Here is a 20,095-nt window from a genome sequence, read left to right as displayed (position 1 = left end):
TGTTATTCAAATTCTAGTGTTAAAATAATTCAACTTCATGAAAAAAAAATTTAGTTACAATGACCAGGATATCTCGGGGAACCATCACAGCCTCTTATACACAACAGAATTATGCACGAGATCTACTGTTTACTAACCTACATTTTCTTCAACTCTTTCCATATCTCTCTTTTAAATAATTACACATAACATGGAAACTTAACACTGTACCAGATTCCTCCATCCCCTTAACTATAAAATAAAACAAGCTGCAACTTGAATGTTCATAATTATATCACTACTTATTTTTAACAGTTGTTTGAACAGTTTAAAAGAAAAAAGTGTAAACTCAATTTCATTTTGTTTGAAATTGATGAACTTTAAGGTGGTAATACAAAAAGCTGTAAACGTTAACTACATTTTATTTTACAATTTACAAATGCCAAATTTACTGCCCAAAAAATTTTATTATAAAGAAAATAATCCCAATTTGTCACAGACCTGCCTCTCTTTTTTTTATTTTACACAGCTTATAAATACTTAACCTTTTAGTTTTAACTGTCCTCTTCATCACGTCTTTATTAAAATAATCCAAATAATCAACTTTTTTGTGTGAAACATACGAAATAAGAAAAAAAAAATTCACTAATTTCTCTCTTTGTCATTCTGTTGAAAAATAATGTTGGCAAAGTTGCTTTTCAAATTATGAAAGAAGTATATTAGTAATTTGGAAAACTAAAAGATTTTGCACTAGACTTAACCCCAGCAAAAGTGTAGTGATTAGTACAGGTTTTAAGTAAACATCCATTTCATTAAAAAAATTAAAATTCATGTCACTTCTATAAAAGAAAATTTACTAAAATAAATGTCTTTGTAAACTAGTTTACACCATGGATTTTATGTTTGTAAAATTCAAACCCCTAACAGAAACCCTGCACATCTATGCTTAATGTTCAAGGCAATCTTCAAAAGCACATTATTTTATGGATTTTATGTTTGTAAAATTTGTTGACCTAACAAGCTCACGAAACCCTAATATCAGTCCACTAGTTGTTACTGGTTGTGTATTGCACAATTACACAGTATTTAGTTATTGTAAAGCAACTTATTTTTCTACCAATATCTGAATAGTTACCGCACCTTTTGTATGAAGAGTGCATTTTAAACACGCTAATTTTCACAAGTTTGTTTTTTTATTAATGCAAGTGCAAAAAGTGCAGACATTCAGCCAGTGGCCTGGAAAGGGTTAAAATTCAGAGTTAACCCTTTTAGCTCTCTCCTCACTCCACTACACAACGTCATATTTTACAGTTACATACAAAATTTTAGCTTTATTGTAAAAAAACGTGGGATCAGAAAGTAGTTCAAAATTCAGATATTTATGTTATCCAAATTTTATTTTCAAATGGGAAATCTGTTAATTCTAAATTTTCACTTGTCTTGTGCTCCCAATTCTATCTCTCTCTTACCATGTTTTCTAGTGTCAACAAACAAGAGCTACACTTACAAGGTCACATGCAACATTTTAACATCTAACATCATCTGCCAAGATATTATTACACATTTTCAAACCCCCAACAGGAACCCTGCACATCTATGCTTAACTTTTAAGGCAATCTTCAAAAGCACATTATTTCATGTAATGCACATTTAAAAACCAACAGATTTTTTATATTTCAAGCTTGTCGAGAAGAACTCAGCAAGAAATGTGAATGTAGAGTTGTTGCTCATAGCAGTAAGAGAATTATCTTACTCTAATCATAGCTTAGTTACAAAGCCAGTTAAATGATAGTTGTGTGTGGCCACTAATATCAGGGACTGATCCATTGTTTATATTCTAAAACATATTTTAAATGTACATTAATTTTTTGCTTCGATAAAGAACTTAAGGGGGAAAAAACAAACAAGTTAGGCTCATTTAACTACATGTTTGAGTAAGCATTTTCACATTACACACTACATTAATGTACAAAAATCTCAATGTGATTCTGCTGTGATATACTGGTTTTAACAGGAGAATAAACTGCTTAAATGCTCCCATCTAGACAATAAAATGATGCAAAAAGGTAAACAGTGGAAATTCTGAATATAATTAACTGAAGATGTAGCAACAAATGATGCATTCAAAGAAAAAAGACAATATTCATTTTATTTCAATCTTCATTCCACTTCTACATTGATGATTTAGCAACAGTTCATGTTAAAGTTAAAGAAATAACAAATAATTTCAACTTAAAAGCTTAATAGTGAGTAACAAGTTTGAGGTTATGTAAATTACATAAAATTAAGCCACAGAATGCATTTTTTTTTCCTTGTATGAACACCATCTTTTACTCAGATGCACTCAGTGAAGCCTTTGTAAGTTCAGACTAATCTTTAATAAAAACACTAATAAAAAAATTGATTTTTTTGTGTAAAGCATTTGTAACTTTTATTAAAAACTTACCAAATTTCATATTCAGTTATGTTATGTTATGTGTAGTTTCACAGTTACGTAGTGGCTACAAAATGAAACTGAGTACGGGTTAAGTAGCTCATCTTGTTAATCATATCACCTCTTCCAGCCTTCAAAACCAGACAGTCTAACCCATTTTACCCCTCCCATCAAAATTATTTGTAACTACAGCAAACAGTCACACCCTGGATATTAGATACTTATAGAATAACATGGTACTATAATAATAAGCAGTCAGTCATTAATAGTTTGTTGTTTTTTTTCCTAAGAAGCTCAACCAAATGTTCTAAATAAGTAAATGTAAATAAAAATTCTATATATGTATATATAAACATTTCTCACAGAATCAACCAGATGTATGGTGGAACATTAAAAAATGATACATGAGCAAATTTTAATAAAATTTATCCAATAAAAAATTTATAAACAAATATTTAAGAACAGAATATCCAAAAGAACAGCACATTTAAAAAAAGACATTCTTACATTATGTGCATGCACATAAGAGTACAAGGCAAACAGTAAAAAAATGTCACTCGTTGCACGTGGTGGATGGCCAATATCACAACAAATAGTATCAGGGATAAAACCAGAACACTAATAACCAACTGAAGCTTCACCTTATTTATGTATAAACAGCATCAGTACTGTCAAAGGTCTTTGCTACAACAGTGGGCAAATAATTGCATAAAACTTGCTTCTCCAGTATATCTCTTAAGCATCAGCTGACAGAGACTGTGTCTTAGCACAAGGAAAGATCCAATCAATGACTTCTTTTATTGACATTTTCAAAAGGTATACAAGCTCTTTCTAAAACTTAATTGTACTTACAACAAGCAACGGTAACATGTTAAAATAAATACACTTAAAATACAGCATACTCATACAGAAAAAGGAAAACCTGTTCCTAGAAAAATAAAATTTAAAGAAATACTTCACGAGATTGTCCTCACCTCTCCTGGTTTATTGTACACATAACAATTAGTAAACATGGTCTTGAAGTCATCCACACATTCAGTTGCAGAATAATACCAGCAATTTTCTAGCCTCTTTTTAATAGTTCCTAGATCCATGGGCTGTTGAATGATTTTGTGATAGTCCTAAATGTACAAAACATTAAAAACATATGTAGTTATCCTTAAATATTCACATGGTTTCAACTGTCTTACCTGTTAAAGATTCCCAGTTTAGACAATAACATGCAAGAATTGTTCACGTACACCATGTACTCTTTCTATAATATGAATGTTCTTAAATGCTGAATGTAATCAGAAAAAAGATTTCCTCAACCCTAAGTATTATTCACATCTGGTCGATTATTACTGTTACAATAAATTCAACATTTATTATTCACTTGTGAAAACATAACAACTGAAGCATGAACCAATGTTTGATATGCATCACCACACTGTAATTTGTTTACTGATAAAAAGAGAAAATGGGAACAAACTTTAAAAACAACAAGTATCTTACTCACAGGCAGATTCAGTTTAATCGTATCCACAGGTTCATGAAATGGCCAAGCAAACTGGTGTTTCCACAGAGCTTTCATTACAACTTTGAGGAGATACTGCAGTTGATTTGTGTTCCGGTGAGGTTTTTCTGATGGAGGTACATAATATGGTTGAACAATGCCATTCACCGGTTCTGGCCCAGTCTCTTCACTTGTAGCTAATGCTTCATTAGTGGCATTCTGATATGGAAGAGCCAGACAAGTAACCTGTATTGATGTGATTTTTGTGAGGGAATCTTATATATTTCATTGGTTTACAGAATCTTCCAGTTAAACTTACACACTACTTCATACTCAAGCTTTCACTTTTTTTTTGCAAGAACAGGAAACTAGTTTAGTTTTCAAATTAAGTATTTAGCAATATTCATCCTACCCCTCTTACAAAATAATAATAATGCAGCAAAGAGACCCACATGTTGACCATATCACACCTCACAAGTCAGCTGTATCACTAAACTTTGTTTTTCTACCTTGTGCTGCTAATTTTAATTAGTGTCACATATTTTAATTACAGCACCGTAGCTCTGTTGATGCTGGATCCCAATATCAGTGCAAATCTGGACAAATCCAACAACAACAAAGATTCAGTTACAAGATTTAATAAATAATACAGTTTTCAGTCCACGAAAGTTTGCCTTACCTCTATTTTAGCAATGAAATATTCTATTTCAGATTGGACTATTTTCATTAAAATGAGACAAGAGTTTAATTGTTTCAAATTTTTATTCTTGAAAAAAAACTAAACAAGCAACTCTGAAAAAAAAACAGGAATAAATGTGATCACAGAAACTGTAAATGTTGAATACAACTACAGAGAAAAATGCTGTTGTGAGGAAAAGGTTTTTTCATTTCTTTAAATTTTCCTGGAAATAAACATTTAACAAAGATGTTATACAGGAATAAAACTACTCATAAGTAACAAAAATTTTAAATTATACAACTTTCCTGTTTAAAGTGTTAGTTACAACTGAATTTAGAGATTGAAGTAAAGAAAGTGAAATTTGTTTAACCATGGCCATCTCCTCATTTAAAACTGTCAGTTTCCCTTGTATAAAAGTAATACACCACCATTCAACTGCAGTTATCCATCATTATGAAACAATTATATTTTGTTAAATTTCATATTTTTCAAGTAAACATCAATAAAAATCAAACCAGACAACAGTATATGTGCTATATTTAAAAAAACATCTTAGAACAAGTACTGCATGTCAATTTTAATGTTTAATGCATATGAAAAAGACCAATCAATACATTTATACACTATACATAATGTACAGGGTGGCCCGTAAGTCCCTACCCATCCATATGTTATATTAAATTACGCATGTATTATAAATTTGTTTCTTTCTTTTCAGAGAAATATGGCCGATGTAAGCCCATTTACACATGAAGAACGTATTGTGACAAGTACGTGGGTACACGAGTGCAAGAATACTGGTGACACCCTGAATACATAAGATATGGATGGGTAGGGACTTACGGGCCACCTTGTACAATATTCAACCTATTTAAGAAATGTACAAAATACATTAATAAATACATACATGTGTTGATTTAAGCACAAGTGGAAGATTTAAATTATTTGCACTTTATTTAAAAAGAAATCTGTTTTACTGACTTTTACATTAAGTTCTTGTAATTACTAATGGAACAAATCAATTTGCTCAAAGGATACAGTAAAACCTGTCTAAGCTGAAAACTGCACAGGGCAGAAAGCTGTACAAGCCAGAAATATCAAAATTTTACAGCATTATCTTAAGATTTCTCTTATAAAAGGTTGTCTATATATTGGAACCTACGCAACGCAAACGGAAAACTATCTTTCGCCTAACTCATCTATCAACAAGTAGGGTTAGAACCCAAGTAAGGCAGAAAAAATGTTTGATTAAATATTAATAAATTCTCAGACATTTTGTTACAGTAAGGATTGGTTAAATATATTGCGATATTTTTTCTGTCATTATTTTTGCAGTAAAATTAGATTCACGATTTGTAGAGATATCTTTCTTAATTTTAAAATTTAGGGAAAATTTACCTAACACCCTCAATTTCTTTTAAAATTTGTTTGTTATGCTGATTCTAGTGAAATCCAAACTCTGAGAAGACTGATGCAGATGATTCTGTGAATGCAGAAAGTTTTGTGAATGTTGACAAGAATGTTTTAACAGAAACTGATTTAAAATCTGTAACAGAATTACAAGATGGTAACAGTGGGAGAGATTCAGAAGATGAACAAAATGGAAAAGATAGTGAGGAAACACAAATTCCCACTTCATCGCAAGTGTTAATTTATATTAACACTATCAAACTGTATGCAAATTTGAAGGGGGAAAATGAACTTATGAAAGGGACGTAGAATTGTCACTCTCTTAACCTCATGAGAAAGGAAACAGTTGAAATCGGACACTTTGTCCAAATAAATTTGATTTAGAATTTGTATACTTGTGTATATTATTAATGTCTATTTTTGTTCTTATTCTAATAAATATAACAAACAGTATAACTTTATTCACAAACACCTTACTTCCCTTGAGTCAAGCAAGTACAATGTTCTGCTCTAAAGTTATATATAATTAAGGAAATGAAAGTTCACTACATCTAAAATTGGAAAATTCCTGCTTAAGCTGGAATTTTTACTCAGTCCCATGCAATTCCACCCGAGACAGGTTTTACTGTGCAATGATTATATATCACATTCTGCTATACACTGTGAAGTACAATTTCTGAATTTTATAGCAAGTTTATGTCTATTCAGACAACATTTTGGCGTACTCACATTCATGATGTTAATATTGGTCAGAAAACAACAAAATATATTAAGGTCGCACTGACACTCAAAACTAGACATGTACATACTGAATAAAGAAACTGACAAGATGAACACAAAAGAATGATATTACACTCTGTGAAAAAACACATTCAATCACATGTGCTGTGTGTGTAATTAATACAGTAGGAATAAAGAAATACACTGTTTTAACACCATAATCTTAGTTAGGAATGATAAAAATACAAAAACTGATATACCTTTTTGTAAACATCCTCATAATTTGAATTGCAAATTTTGAAAATTTTCTACAATATTAACAAGCTATGGGCAATCAATTTTAATAACATGGTAGGAGTTAGGCTCATATTAATACAGTTGGTAAAGATTTTAGAATTTAAAAGAATTCAAGCTACGGAAGAGTATAATACCAAAAAGTGTGCTAAGTTTAACACTGGCACTGGTTTTAATGGCAAAGTGAAAACATGATGAAAACAAACTAGACTTGCTTTAAAATCACTTACTACACAGGAAACAAGTTATTTATGTAGAAAGAGGTTAAACTTACAATTCAGGCTAAATTTGAAAAATGTGGTTTTTGAAATACCAGGGACACTTTAAAAGTCAGCATTACCTCAAGTACAACATTTTACTTTATGTATAGTGTGTGTGTGTGTGTGTGTGTGTGTGTGTGTGTGTACTAATTAGTGTTATTTCACTCACTTTTTTGCCAAATACAATTTATGTACTTGCATGCAATCTGCCAGTTGATGATCCTCTCCCCAAAAAAAATTGTCAAAATATATTACATAATACTGTTTTGTAATAATAAATATGGTTTAAAACCTGCATCACTTATTATTAGCTCAGGGTTTAAATGTCACATACTAAATAGCAATGCCAAATGAATCAGTCTTTAATTTTTTTTGTAACTAGTTACACCTTACACTAAAAACATAGTATTAAATTGTACTACTACATCTGAACCAAGCAAATTTTATATTTATACTCAGGTTTGTTCATCAGGTTCATTTAAATAGATGCGATGGTTTGTTAAAATGGATAATTTATCAAAAGTAACCCACCAATAACTTTTTCTTTGAATAAATCTAACTTTATTAAATAACATTATGAAAAAGTGAACACAGAAAAAATATTAATTTCAAAAAGTATTTTTTTTTTCTAAGTGTAATAATTTTGGTGGTATAAGGCTAATATTCATGACACCAACTTTCAAATCTCATGTTCTAGACAAGTGAAAAGTTTGTGGTTTAAGATGGAAGTTCAACATTAATCACAAGGACAAAACTTTTTATGACTTTACTACTACAACAAAAAACACAGATTAACTAAGTCTACCAATCTATATTTGAATGACAACACTGTACAACATGGCAATGTAAAACAGGTTACTGCACGAATCAGCAAAGTAAATAAATTATATATTAATACATCTATCATGCAAAAACTTCTTGAAAAGTAACTTACCACATCATGATTTCCACTCTCCTCTTGTGATCCACCCATTCTATAAAATACTCTATAATCAGTGGCTGTTCAATTCAAAATAGGATTAAAATACAATCATACATTTTTTAAGAAATGCTAACAAAAATGAGCTACTAGTTATTTTTTCTAACATATATTAACCATTAAAGCAGAAAATGTAATTTTTTTTATAAATACTTATTTTTAACCTTTGTTATAAATACAATTTTTTTCAAATGCTGTATCTTTACTGCCAAGAAACCAAATTTATCCAACAGCATTGCACAAGATCCAAAGAATGTACAAGTATCATGTGCTTTATTGTAGATTTAAAGATCATAAATAGTTGTATACTGTGCACAATTCTTGCAAAATCCATATTCTGAATTTATATTACAGTTCAAAACCACCTGCCTTAAAACTACACTAACATATATCAGCTTAAACAACAGTAACTCTTACAATTTAGTTGAACACAAAATGGTGAATAACAGCCTAGGCTTTCAATACATTAAATGACTAAGATAATACACAGGTTAAATCTTCCTAACTAATACTTAAACAAGTTTAACAACACTTGTATTGAAATAAACCAATAATTAATAATCTGAAGTAAGGAATTAACTTGATACAATAAAATACCAACAAACATTGACAGGTGTCATGAAAAACAAATCACATTTGTGATTAAACTGTTTAACAGCATGAAAATAATCAAATAGTACTTAAGATACCTTTTATTATTCTGACTGTTCACGTCATCAAACTATTGGCAGCGTATGTTTGCTCTTTCCATACAGTTAATGAAACTTTTTTTGCAAGTTTTTTTTAACCATCACATGCAAGATTAACCTGTTAGTTAAAAATAATCACCTAGTTAATCAACAAACTGCTTATCATCCAGCTCCATTAATTAAAAATGTACAGTTTTATGTCATACTTAAAAATATTCAGCCTGCATAACAATTTAATTTTTCTTCCCTGAAAGAGACCACATTGACCACTACCATCTAGTTCATATCCAGAAATTACAACATTTTAAAAAAGTAATAAATAAATAATTTTGAAACAAGACTACAGTGTGTTAATATATTGATTTTTCCAAGTAATGACTACACATCTGCCCTTATGGTTGAGAGCTCTTTGTTTTAATAAAAGAAAACGTTTGGCCTAACGAAAATTCAGTGCTTGTTCAAGCAATTTGGCTTCCAGGCATGGTTGGTAATAAACATGAAAGCGAGTTTTGTACTTAAAGGGAACTCCATACTGTATTATTTCTTAACAAAAGATTTAAAAACAAACAAACAAATTCTAATTTTAATTTTGGTGGATAAATTGCCCTTTTTATAGTAACCAGCACATGTTTCATGTACCAAAAGGGTTCAACTGTTCACTCTGACACCAGAAATTTCTTTCTTGGAGTTATATGGAGTTAATGACCATCACTAACTGAATTTGTTCTGTAAAAAAATGAGGTACTTGAAGCTTTGTTTACATACTGTTTCCCAATACGTTTGAGAAATTGAATTTTCTCTGTATGCATACCTTCTTCTGTGTTTTATTTACCCATCCTCTAATAAGTAAGAAATTTAATGTAAATTACACAATTACATCAGCACTGCTCAGACTAAACATAATTTTTATATCTTTCAATATTGTTTGGTCATAGAACCATAAAATAAAATCAGACCCCTCACACTACACCCAGTTGTTCCAACCTCTCTTTCAGGATTTAATAAGTTTGATGATTTTTTTTTTCAACAAATTGAAAGCAAAAATGTTCATCTATCAAATGACATTACATTTTCTGACCAGAGAATTGCCAGTTTTTAACACAAGCTACAATCACATAGGAGACAAGTTGACTAGAGTGGATGAGTTTGTCACAAACCTTTTCTGCTTAGTTAAAAAACTAGAAAACTAAGTTACAGAACATTGTCCTATTTCTTCCAGTTGTTATTCTAGATGTTTGGTGCATAATATTATAAACACTTAGTGTATTACTGTCATTTGTACAATTGTAAAGGCATTCAAATGAACCCAGGTAAATACTTTGTTTTTCCATTTGTATTAGTTTATTACAAAACTAACTAAAAAGGTAAAAAACAAGAATCTCTTTAAATCAGTTAAGGTTAGATTAGGTTTTTAATCATAACATGAAAATCACTTTGCACCAAGACCAGTAATGAAAAACTCAATATATTCACAAAAAAAAAACCTTCAGTACAAATGTCATTAAAATATCCAATTTCTTTACATGCAAAAGACTTGCAATGTTTTCCAAAACACTAACTATTTTTATGAAGATACACACATTGTATTAAAAGTTACAGTATAAATGCTTAAGAGCACAAATGTGTATCAGGACTATTTCACACTAAGCCTATTACAAAAAGGTCAATATTATATTCAGTACATCCAAATCACAGTAGTTGGCTTCCTAGCACATCCAGTTAGACCTAAAGTTCAGGTGGATAATAGGCAACTTTGTTAATCAAAGTACTTTAGACAAACAATGAATATTTCCATTAAATCAAAGTGATGCTATATGTACACAGTACCAAAAAGACATTAAGCATTTCCTGTTTAAAGTTCTGAAGCCACAGACCTTGAGAATAACAATAAATACATTATTATTATTTTGAAATATTTATGATCACTTCAAAAGGAATAATCATGAGTATCAAGTGGGTCAATTTAATACTTGATCATTAAATAATATAAAACCCATAAATACCCATGCATCATCCAATGTTTTTGATCAACTCTTTTGCAACAGTCAGGGTCTAAAGCCACGTCATCATGTTTGTTGACCTGCATTCAAAATTTTATTCAACTACTATCCTACATCAACAGGTTTGGAATTAAACTGTATATTATAATTCAGAAACTTTTATATAATAAAGTTGATTCTTTAATTTAAAAGTAAATATTAAAGGAACACATCCAAATATAGATGTTAGCGAGTCATATGAAAGCATCACTTGAAAATTAAATTATTTATGACGTCCAAATACTAATTCCATGATTTAATACAAATTAGGAACTCAAATTTCTAATACTGACAAGTTAGTATATACAAGTTTGTTTTTTGATTTTCACACAAAACTACTCGAGGGAAAGCAGTTTGTCATCAACACCAACTCTTTTACCAGTGGATAGTGGGATTCACCATCACATTATAACATCTCCACAGCTGTAATGGTAAACATGTTTGGTGTGACAGGAATTCGAACCCACAACCTTCAGATTATGAATCCAGTGCCTTAATCACCTGGCCATGTGAGACCAGTATAGAATAAGAAACTTGTATCTTCTTATTTTGATGAGATATGGATTATGTACTAAATCAAACATAATACAGGCATGCCAATGACATTTATGAAAAAAAGAGGAAAAGGTATATAGCCTGGCGCAGAGGCACCACAGCGCGGCTGTGCCGCGCTTGACTAGGGGGATCCGGGGGCATGCCTCCCCCGGAATATTTAAAAAAAATTGATGCTATTTGGTGTGATTTGGTGCAATCTAGGACATAATTTCTTGATGTTTTTTGACATTGCAATGTTGGAAAAGTACACAATATATATCATATAAAATAACAAAAGGAAATTAAAAGATTAAATCAAACTAATAAAAACTATAACTTTCATTTACACTCTTTAGCAGATTGATTCTTTTAATTTGCATTCATTTTTTTAGAAGATATATCAAAATATCTAAAATTAACAAATAAAATAAAAAGTAAATAAATGAAATTTAAGATTGTTTATTTGATATTTATTCAGTTTAATTTTTTTCTAAATCAAAATATATTAGTAATATGAGTTAATAAAGCCAAAATAACTCAGTAAATATTTCAAATATAAATCATTTCATTATTATCCTTTTTTATCATCAATAACATCATCATCATGAACTACTGGTATGCTGCCAATTAAATGTTTTACAGTCATTGCCAATAACTACTTCTCTGCTGCATATATTCCATACAATTTTCAAATCACATAAAATTACTCTTTTGACTAATCATGACTACCGACAGTTCAAATTGTTCATCTATGCAATCTTGTCATTATACTACTGGTACCTTAATGTCAGTGAATTTTCCATTCTTTCACAAATTGACAATACAAACTAAAACAGCATATGAAGGAAAGCTATGACATTGCTTAAAAATTCAACTACTGATATGGTTCAATATTAAACTACTGATATCAGTGATATGCCTCAGAAATTAAATTTTGTACAGTCACTGACATCAACAACTACTGCTCTGCTGCATGTATTCCATTAAAATTTCAAGTTACTTAAAATTACTCTACATGACTACCTACAGTAAAACTTGTTCATCTATACAATCTTGTGAGTAAATTACTGGTACCTCAATATCAGTATATTTTTCATTATTTCACAATACAAACTGAAACAGCAAATCAAGGAAAGCTTTGACATTGCTTCAAAATAAAATTAATGATATGCTTTAAAATAAACCACTGGCACTGTATGCTGCAGATAATAATAAAATGTTTTTCAGTCACTGATATCAACTTCTGCTCTGCTGCATAAATTACAGTCAAATTTCAAATCACTTAATTTCCTTTAATCAATCTTGGCTACTTTCCTCTTTCGTGACAAGGGTTTCCAGTGCTCTCTTCCAAGCTTTTTTTCTCTCCTTCTCTGAATGGGCAGCTCTGTGCCTCTGCAGCTTTCTGGACTTTTTCTTTAGCCAAGGTGGCTGAGCCAGATTTCACAGAACCATAGGCCTCAAGCCTTTCAGCCCTTTTCTTCTGATTCTCCCTCAGCTTTGAGGTATACTTTGAAGCTGCTGATCTAATGTCCTTACACATTCTCTTGTCTACAGGATCAAAATGAACATCTTTCCTTTTAAACATTTCAATCGCTGTTGTTTCTTTGGAGCATAGAGAATATTTTATCGTCTGGTATGCACACGATACCAAACCACGAGACCTGCAACGAGACTGCCTTCAAGATAGCAGTCAATTTTTTTTTTCTGCAATAAACATTGAAAAAATACGATTTCTCCTCAAAAACCACCTACCCGGCCCCCAAATTGCTCATATTTTCTCCTCGAATTTACACGAATCTCATGGGTGATCGTTGGCCGTTTGAAAACCGTGGAAATCCTCGTTTCAGCGGAAAAACGGCACGCATGATAATAGCCTGTTAAACTCTTCGAATTTTGTAAAAAAATTCCTTATATATACTTATTTTAACATGTGACATGTGAATAACCAATCAACAGCTTCGAATGTCCACAAGTGGTGTCTTCGCCATTTTAATATGTGAAAATAATACCATGTTCTTCCAATCCCAGTTTTCAAGGAGATAGGTTGGGTCTTTAGTCTGCTCAAAGTTTGATATTTTATATCTAAATAAATCTCAATTAGCTTATTAAATTATAGTGGAATTTCACTGTACCACTGTAGTTATTTACTATGTTTTGGTTATTCAACTGTGTGTGAGACAGAGAAAAAAAAAAAAGATATCCACCATGTTAGAAATTTTAAAAGGCTTAGCAGCTTATGTCCAGCAACAACCAAGTACAAAGGCTGTAGTAAAGAGATAATTGTTTGTTTTACTTCTTGGTTTATTGTTCTATATTTTTTTAAAAATGAGTTTATTACTGTTTAGAAATAAATTATCTATATACATACATTGTGTAATAACTGAAATGTGACTGTATATCACAAAATAAATACTAGTCCACTGAAACAGTCAAGACTGGGATGACTTAAAGGTCATTTTTATATTACTGGATACATAGCATGAATGAACATGCACTACATCAATACAAGTTATGTAATGTTAGCTAGGCATGACAAGAAGGTCAATATAATAAAAAATATATGTAAATTTTTTGTGTTATGAAACTTAAGCCACTTAGACTAAACATTTGTATTTTATGACTGTTACAAGGTTGGTTAAATGGCTGAACCCAGGTATTTAGAAAATAACTAAAGTCTCACTGAAAACAAACATTTGAAATGTATTTAGAATGTTTTAGAGCTTACTCAAACAATATTTGTGAGTTTGGGAACAAAGAATAGCTTTTGTTAATTGTAACATGAAATCACGTTGCACTCAAGACTTAATGAAACAATTTTTCAAACAATTCTTTAGTAAAAATACTTCATTAAAAAATGTGATATTTTTGTGTACAAAAAGCTTATCTTTACTACAAATTCTACCAATTTTTGTTAAAATATATACATGCTGTATCAAAAGTTAAAGCAAATACTTAACATGTGCATGTGTGTAGATAAACTTGTGTGCATTATACCAAGCATTTTCTGAAAGGGTTAACTTCCTGGACCTTAAGATTCTCGCATGTCATCATGCAACTTTTACCTTTTTACATACACCACACAATATCAATATAATGCATGAAATTTTACTCACATTACCACATTGGTATAGTGACTTACAACAAATATTAAAACAACAGCACCACCTGCATTATGGCTTTATTGTCAAAATATTGAAAAAAGTGGTTATTTACATAAATAAGTTTAATACAAGATCAATTTTTAAGACTTCCCCAAGCCCTCCATCTGCTAATATTATGTACAAGTCTTGGGCTTACATCCATACTAAAGGACTTTAACATGAAATAATGTTCAATCTAAATAATAACTTGTATTTCCTGCATCATAGTTAAATACTGTTTTCCTTTGTGGATATTACATAATTTGAACATGTTTTAACCCATTTGACAGTTAATATATTTATTCTAGCAGGTCAAATTCCTGAACCTATAACAGGTAGTTTCAGTGATTTTTTAGACAGTGAAGATAAAAAATTCACATCATTGGATTCCACAAACAAATTAGTAAACTTACATTTCAATTTCGATTACTTAATTCATAATTAATGAAAAACAATTAAAGTTGTACTTATAAAATCCATCTTTCATTTCATCCCACTGGAACCTTAGCAAAATATTAGTAACCTGATACTTGTCAAGGCAAGTGAAAATGTAGACCAAAGAAAATCAATCAATGTCAAATTTACACGTGGATAACACACTGATAAATGAAATGAATATTCTCAACAACCAAATGTTACTGAAAGTAATTACAGAAGAAACAAGTTTTTCTTACAAATTATCAATAAATAGAAACAAGTGTCGATATACTATGATATTATATAAGGAACATTAGTAGCATAGGTGACTTATTCACAGAATTATTGGTAAAATATTGGTAAAAAATTATTCACAAATATGTATGGAATGCTTCAAGGTTACAGCCTGTATTCAGTTTTGGCAGGTAATTCATTTCCTTTCAATAGATATTGACTGCATAACTACCTAAATTAGAACTGTAATATCAGTATGCACACACACTACTTTTATTATACACAACTGCACGCATTCTTTCAGTGCAGCCACACCCAATGATATAACCTGAAACAAACTGTTGTTAGGAAAACATTGTCTCCTCAGGACCAACAATACAATGTTGAGCAAAATGTTGCCAGGGTAACCAACAGACTGTTTACAATTCCCATTTACCATTTTTTGTAATGCTGTTGGTTAAATTTGGACAAACATGTCAGTTTATGCATTACATAGTCCATTATTCCAACCAATTCAATAGGTAAATTTCATTTTAAATGGTTTTAAAACAGTAAATGCTCCTTGATGCAACAAAACCAACCAGACCAACACTGAACATAAAGAAAGCCAAAGTCTGAAGTACCACTGGTCTTATCAGTCAAGCCAATTTGAACTGGGGTAAGTTTTATTCTGTTCACTGGTTACTAATAAATGACAAATCAAAGCTTCAGCAATAATCTGTTAGGTTTTAAAGCCAATTTCAGCATGTATTAGTAATGTAATTCGTACTTTGCATATGCCTACTTCTATGGTCAGGAACCATAATTCTACTAACAAGACACTTTATTACTGAATGAGCTTACATTGTAAAAAAATTCCATAGTCTGGAAGATGGCAAGTGAAAAACACACAGTATTTTAATAAATATTTACAAACAACTAATACAGAAAAGGATTCACATAACTTAATTTTGAAATATTTTATAATATTTCCTGATTAAAACTACATGTTTAATATATAGAATGTGGTTCACATCTTTGTTTAGAACATTCACTGCAATGGACTTGGGGTTAAGTATGCAAGCCCCATCACAATCATCATTCACTTGCTTCTCTCTAGGCATAAATTAACATCCCCTCCCACTACAGAAGTTATAATGGGATATAAATTATCAACCAAAATGAACATATAGATAAGAAAAACCTGACTGAATGCAAAAAAATGTGCATGTACTATTAACTTCACATTTATTTTTAACAATGGAGTTCAACCTGATGGAATCAGTTTTCAGGTTTGTAACATCATGCAATGAACATAGCATCCTACAAATCACACTAAACTACTGTATTAAAGGATATTTAGACATGCACACACTTTACATTTTTATTACTGGGTATTTATCAAATTAGTTAAATTTCAACAATAATTAGGATTATAAACAAAGTTTCAAATATTGTTAATAGCATTTCTGTTTGGAAAGTTACCCATAAAATTTCTTATAATTTTTAAACTTCACATGATAACTTGTACACATCTGATCAAACTTGTTTCAATAACACATGAAAAGCAAACCTTAACTTACTTCATTATGATGATGTTTTCGTTCACAAAGTGTTTAACAAATAATGCTCCTCTACAATGACAACACTACTACTGCAAATTTCTGAAAAGAAAAAAAAATCAAAGTTATACAAGAGATACCAAAAAAATGAAGAAAATCACAATGAATTTAGAATTTTAAATGTGTTTCTCCTGTTCAGCACCTGAGCTTTGCCTACCATAACTATTTAAAAACTACTAGCCTTATAAACTTTTATGGTTACAACATACAAGTATTTTGCCTGCATGTGTGTTTGTTTTTTCTATATTCCTACTAATGTGTCCATAATTAACACAAATATGAAACCTACAAATTGAATACTTCAACTTTTTTTTTTAAAGCAGAGTCATTTTGGGCAGCCAAGGATTACAGACCATAAATCCAAACACTCGTAGCACATGTACACCAGTTTTCATCAAATATCTTTCAACTTTTACAAATAAATTTCTATATAGTTACAATGTGTTTTGATATTCAAAAATATTTAAAAAGATAACATGAAAATAGCACGGATGATTTATACATATGAAATGGGCATATTGATACTTATTGGTATTAACATTATCAAATAAAACAATGAGTTTCAATATAATTACAGTTTCACTTACAGAAAAATAATATTGTTGTTAATAGTTGTTTTCTAGTGGGTTAAAAGGAAGCAAATTACTAGTGTTTACAAAGTTCAATTGTTTACTATACATTTTATGTACACACACATATATATTTCAAGTTATTTATTATATCAAGTAATTACATACAAACGTTATATTTTCATTCCCCCCTAATAAAAACACATTACTATTGTCCATGGATTATATTCACTGATTTAATTATAAACCTCAGTTTTATAAATAAACTCACACTATCATAACTTTTAGGCTTGACATATTACTGTGAGTAACAGTCCCTTGATCATAACAAGTGTATATAGCTCAATGCGCGCCCTCTCACACACATACACACAGTGACAGTGACATTAGTGTCAGTTTGGCTCTCTCTCTCTTAAGCCGTGCGATAGATTAGGCTACTGTTAACTTTTATGTTCTAAGCCTAAATTTACTTACTACATGATACAGCATGTCAAAGCAACTCACAAAAAAGTTTGCTAACAAATTCACGAAGCACGAAGGAAAACGAAAAATATATTTCATAAGCAATACATATATATTTAAATATTACTTTAAATTTGGTAAAAATGAAGTGAAAAGCCAAGACTTCGCCATCCATTATGGCTGTCCTTGAACGAAACGACTCCAGGATACGTAATACTAGCTTATAACAAGTTACTGTTTCATTAAAAATAAATAATATTAAAAAATAATAACACAATACCCTTCAATGAAGATCTCTGCTATCTCCAAAAAGCCTTGCGGCAAAGGATGGTCCTCGACCCTCATAATATTACAAGATTTCGAGTGGAAGAAAAGAACCCGTTAAATATCACTGATTGCGCACCATGGCAAGGACGCCTTGTATGCGAGAAGGTTCAAATTTACCAACGTCATTGGTCGGTTTAGGCCACGTGACCTACACCTTCACAATCTTAATAAATTTATTGTGAGTTTAGACTTTAGTTTAAACTCTAACATAGTTTTTCAATAGTTATATCACTATGTTTCAGTTTTAAACCATTACGTTTCCCGCTAAGCAACAAGAAATCCACTATGCATCACTAACGCCACTGTCCTGCTGCCTTTACTGTTATGGTTGCCACTGTTGTTAGTACACTCAACGCTCTTACGGGTCACATGACCTCTGATATTTTCCTGATATTACTTTACTTTACTTGCAAAAACAATTAACAAATCAAAAAATAAATAAATATGTAGTTAATGTTTTCAACATTTTAAATAAATCTTTATAATAAATTATCTATATATGTAAGCTACTTTAAACATACTAAAGACTTCCATCACTAGGTGTAACATAATAAGGGAGCTTCTTTTACATAGTTGCTCCAAGAAAAAAAAAACTATGTTTATTAAAACACAGCTTTTAATTTCTGGCTCAATTAAAGCTAATGAAGCCAAATATATATTTGCCAGTGATAAGTTATAATGCATATTTTTCAGGTCAAATAGATAATTATGTTTTTGTTATCAGTCTCATGGTAGAACTCTAACTATGTACCTGTTTTTTAAAAAAGAAATTAAATATTACTAGCAAATTTTAGATTAAAAAATCAATTAAAGTTAAAAATAACACAGGCCTGCTCTCGTTTTATTGTCTTGAGAATATTATATGTGCTGTAATAATTCCTGTACCCTGAATCCGAAAATGATATCCATCTTTCTCTGTCACCTATAGATTTTTCACAAAACGTCATATGTACTATTACATGAATAAATCATCGTGAGAGTCTGGTCAATAATTCTAGAACGTATGAGAAAAACACCACTAGCATATATAGTACATAAATGGTTAACAGGTCGCATGATGTCATTTCTGTTGAGCAAATGTTTTTGTGACTGTTTTTGTCATTTATTTTTTTCTTTTCAATATTATTTATTCGTCGCTATAGTAACAAGAGATTATTTAAATGCTCTAAACATATTCTATTATATTTTTGGTAAATGTTTTGTTAAGAAACAAAGGCAAAACTTTACACAATTCGTCAAAAAGCGTATTTACGTGTATTTTGAAATAAAACTTGGGGCTAGGACAAATCATGAGCTCCACACGAAGTTTGTATCATTTTTGTTGAAGAGTTAAGAGAATGAACTAAAGGAAATACAATGATATTTGTCTTTTGAAATTTCAGTGGTTTGGCGCGAGCATAGAAACCACGAAGATGATTGCTAGTTTTGTTCATGTAACGTTCAAAGCTACAACATTCAAATAAAAAATAAATTCTCATCCGGGCCTTCAATCTGCTATGAGACCTGTTACTCATGGACTTGATGTACATGTTCTACTTCATCAGAGACTATTAACACAATTTCATCTGATTCTGAATCTAACGTCTATAAAAATGATGGTAGGGATTGTTTTCAAACTGGAACATCTGGTAAATCACAGCTTTACATACAAGGTGAACTAAATGACACAATACATGAAAGAAAGACCACAACAGGAAGTTTTAAGACTAAAAGACGTAGATTTCACAAAACAAAAATCAGGATGGGTGAGGATGCATATTCGTTCGATATTAATGTTCTTCTCTTTTGTCCAGTTTGTTCGTAAGTTTGTTAACAAGCATAACAATAAAATAT

The 20,095-nt window shown here is 30.6% G+C and overlaps 1 protein-coding gene across 1 annotated transcript in view; it reads right to left on the bottom strand.

The window, feature by feature from the left end:
- LOC143245927 (homeotic protein female sterile-like) overlaps positions 1-18,641 on the bottom strand; it is an 89,563-nt gene extending 70,922 nt beyond the window's left edge. The window contains exons 1-5 of the mRNA XM_076492181.1: positions 18,216-18,641; positions 16,866-16,946; positions 8,206-8,245; positions 3,912-4,154; positions 3,388-3,534 (exon numbers count right to left, since the gene is read on the bottom strand). Coding sequence (XP_076348296.1) covers positions 3,388-3,534; positions 3,912-4,154; positions 8,206-8,245; positions 16,866-16,870 — 435 coding nt within the window. The 5' untranslated portion in view covers positions 16,871-16,946; positions 18,216-18,641. The remainder of the gene's footprint in view (positions 1-3,387; positions 3,535-3,911; positions 4,155-8,205; positions 8,246-16,865; positions 16,947-18,215) is intronic.
- Positions 18,642-20,095: the final 1,454 nt, after the last annotated feature.

The sequence above is a fragment of the Tachypleus tridentatus genome, chromosome 3 (assembly GCF_004210375.1).
Source record: "Tachypleus tridentatus isolate NWPU-2018 chromosome 3, ASM421037v1, whole genome shotgun sequence".
Lineage (NCBI taxonomy): Eukaryota > Metazoa > Arthropoda > Merostomata > Xiphosura > Limulidae > Tachypleus > Tachypleus tridentatus.
Note: the sequence above shows the minus strand (reverse complement) of the source record. Positions and strands in the feature narration are given on the sequence as shown.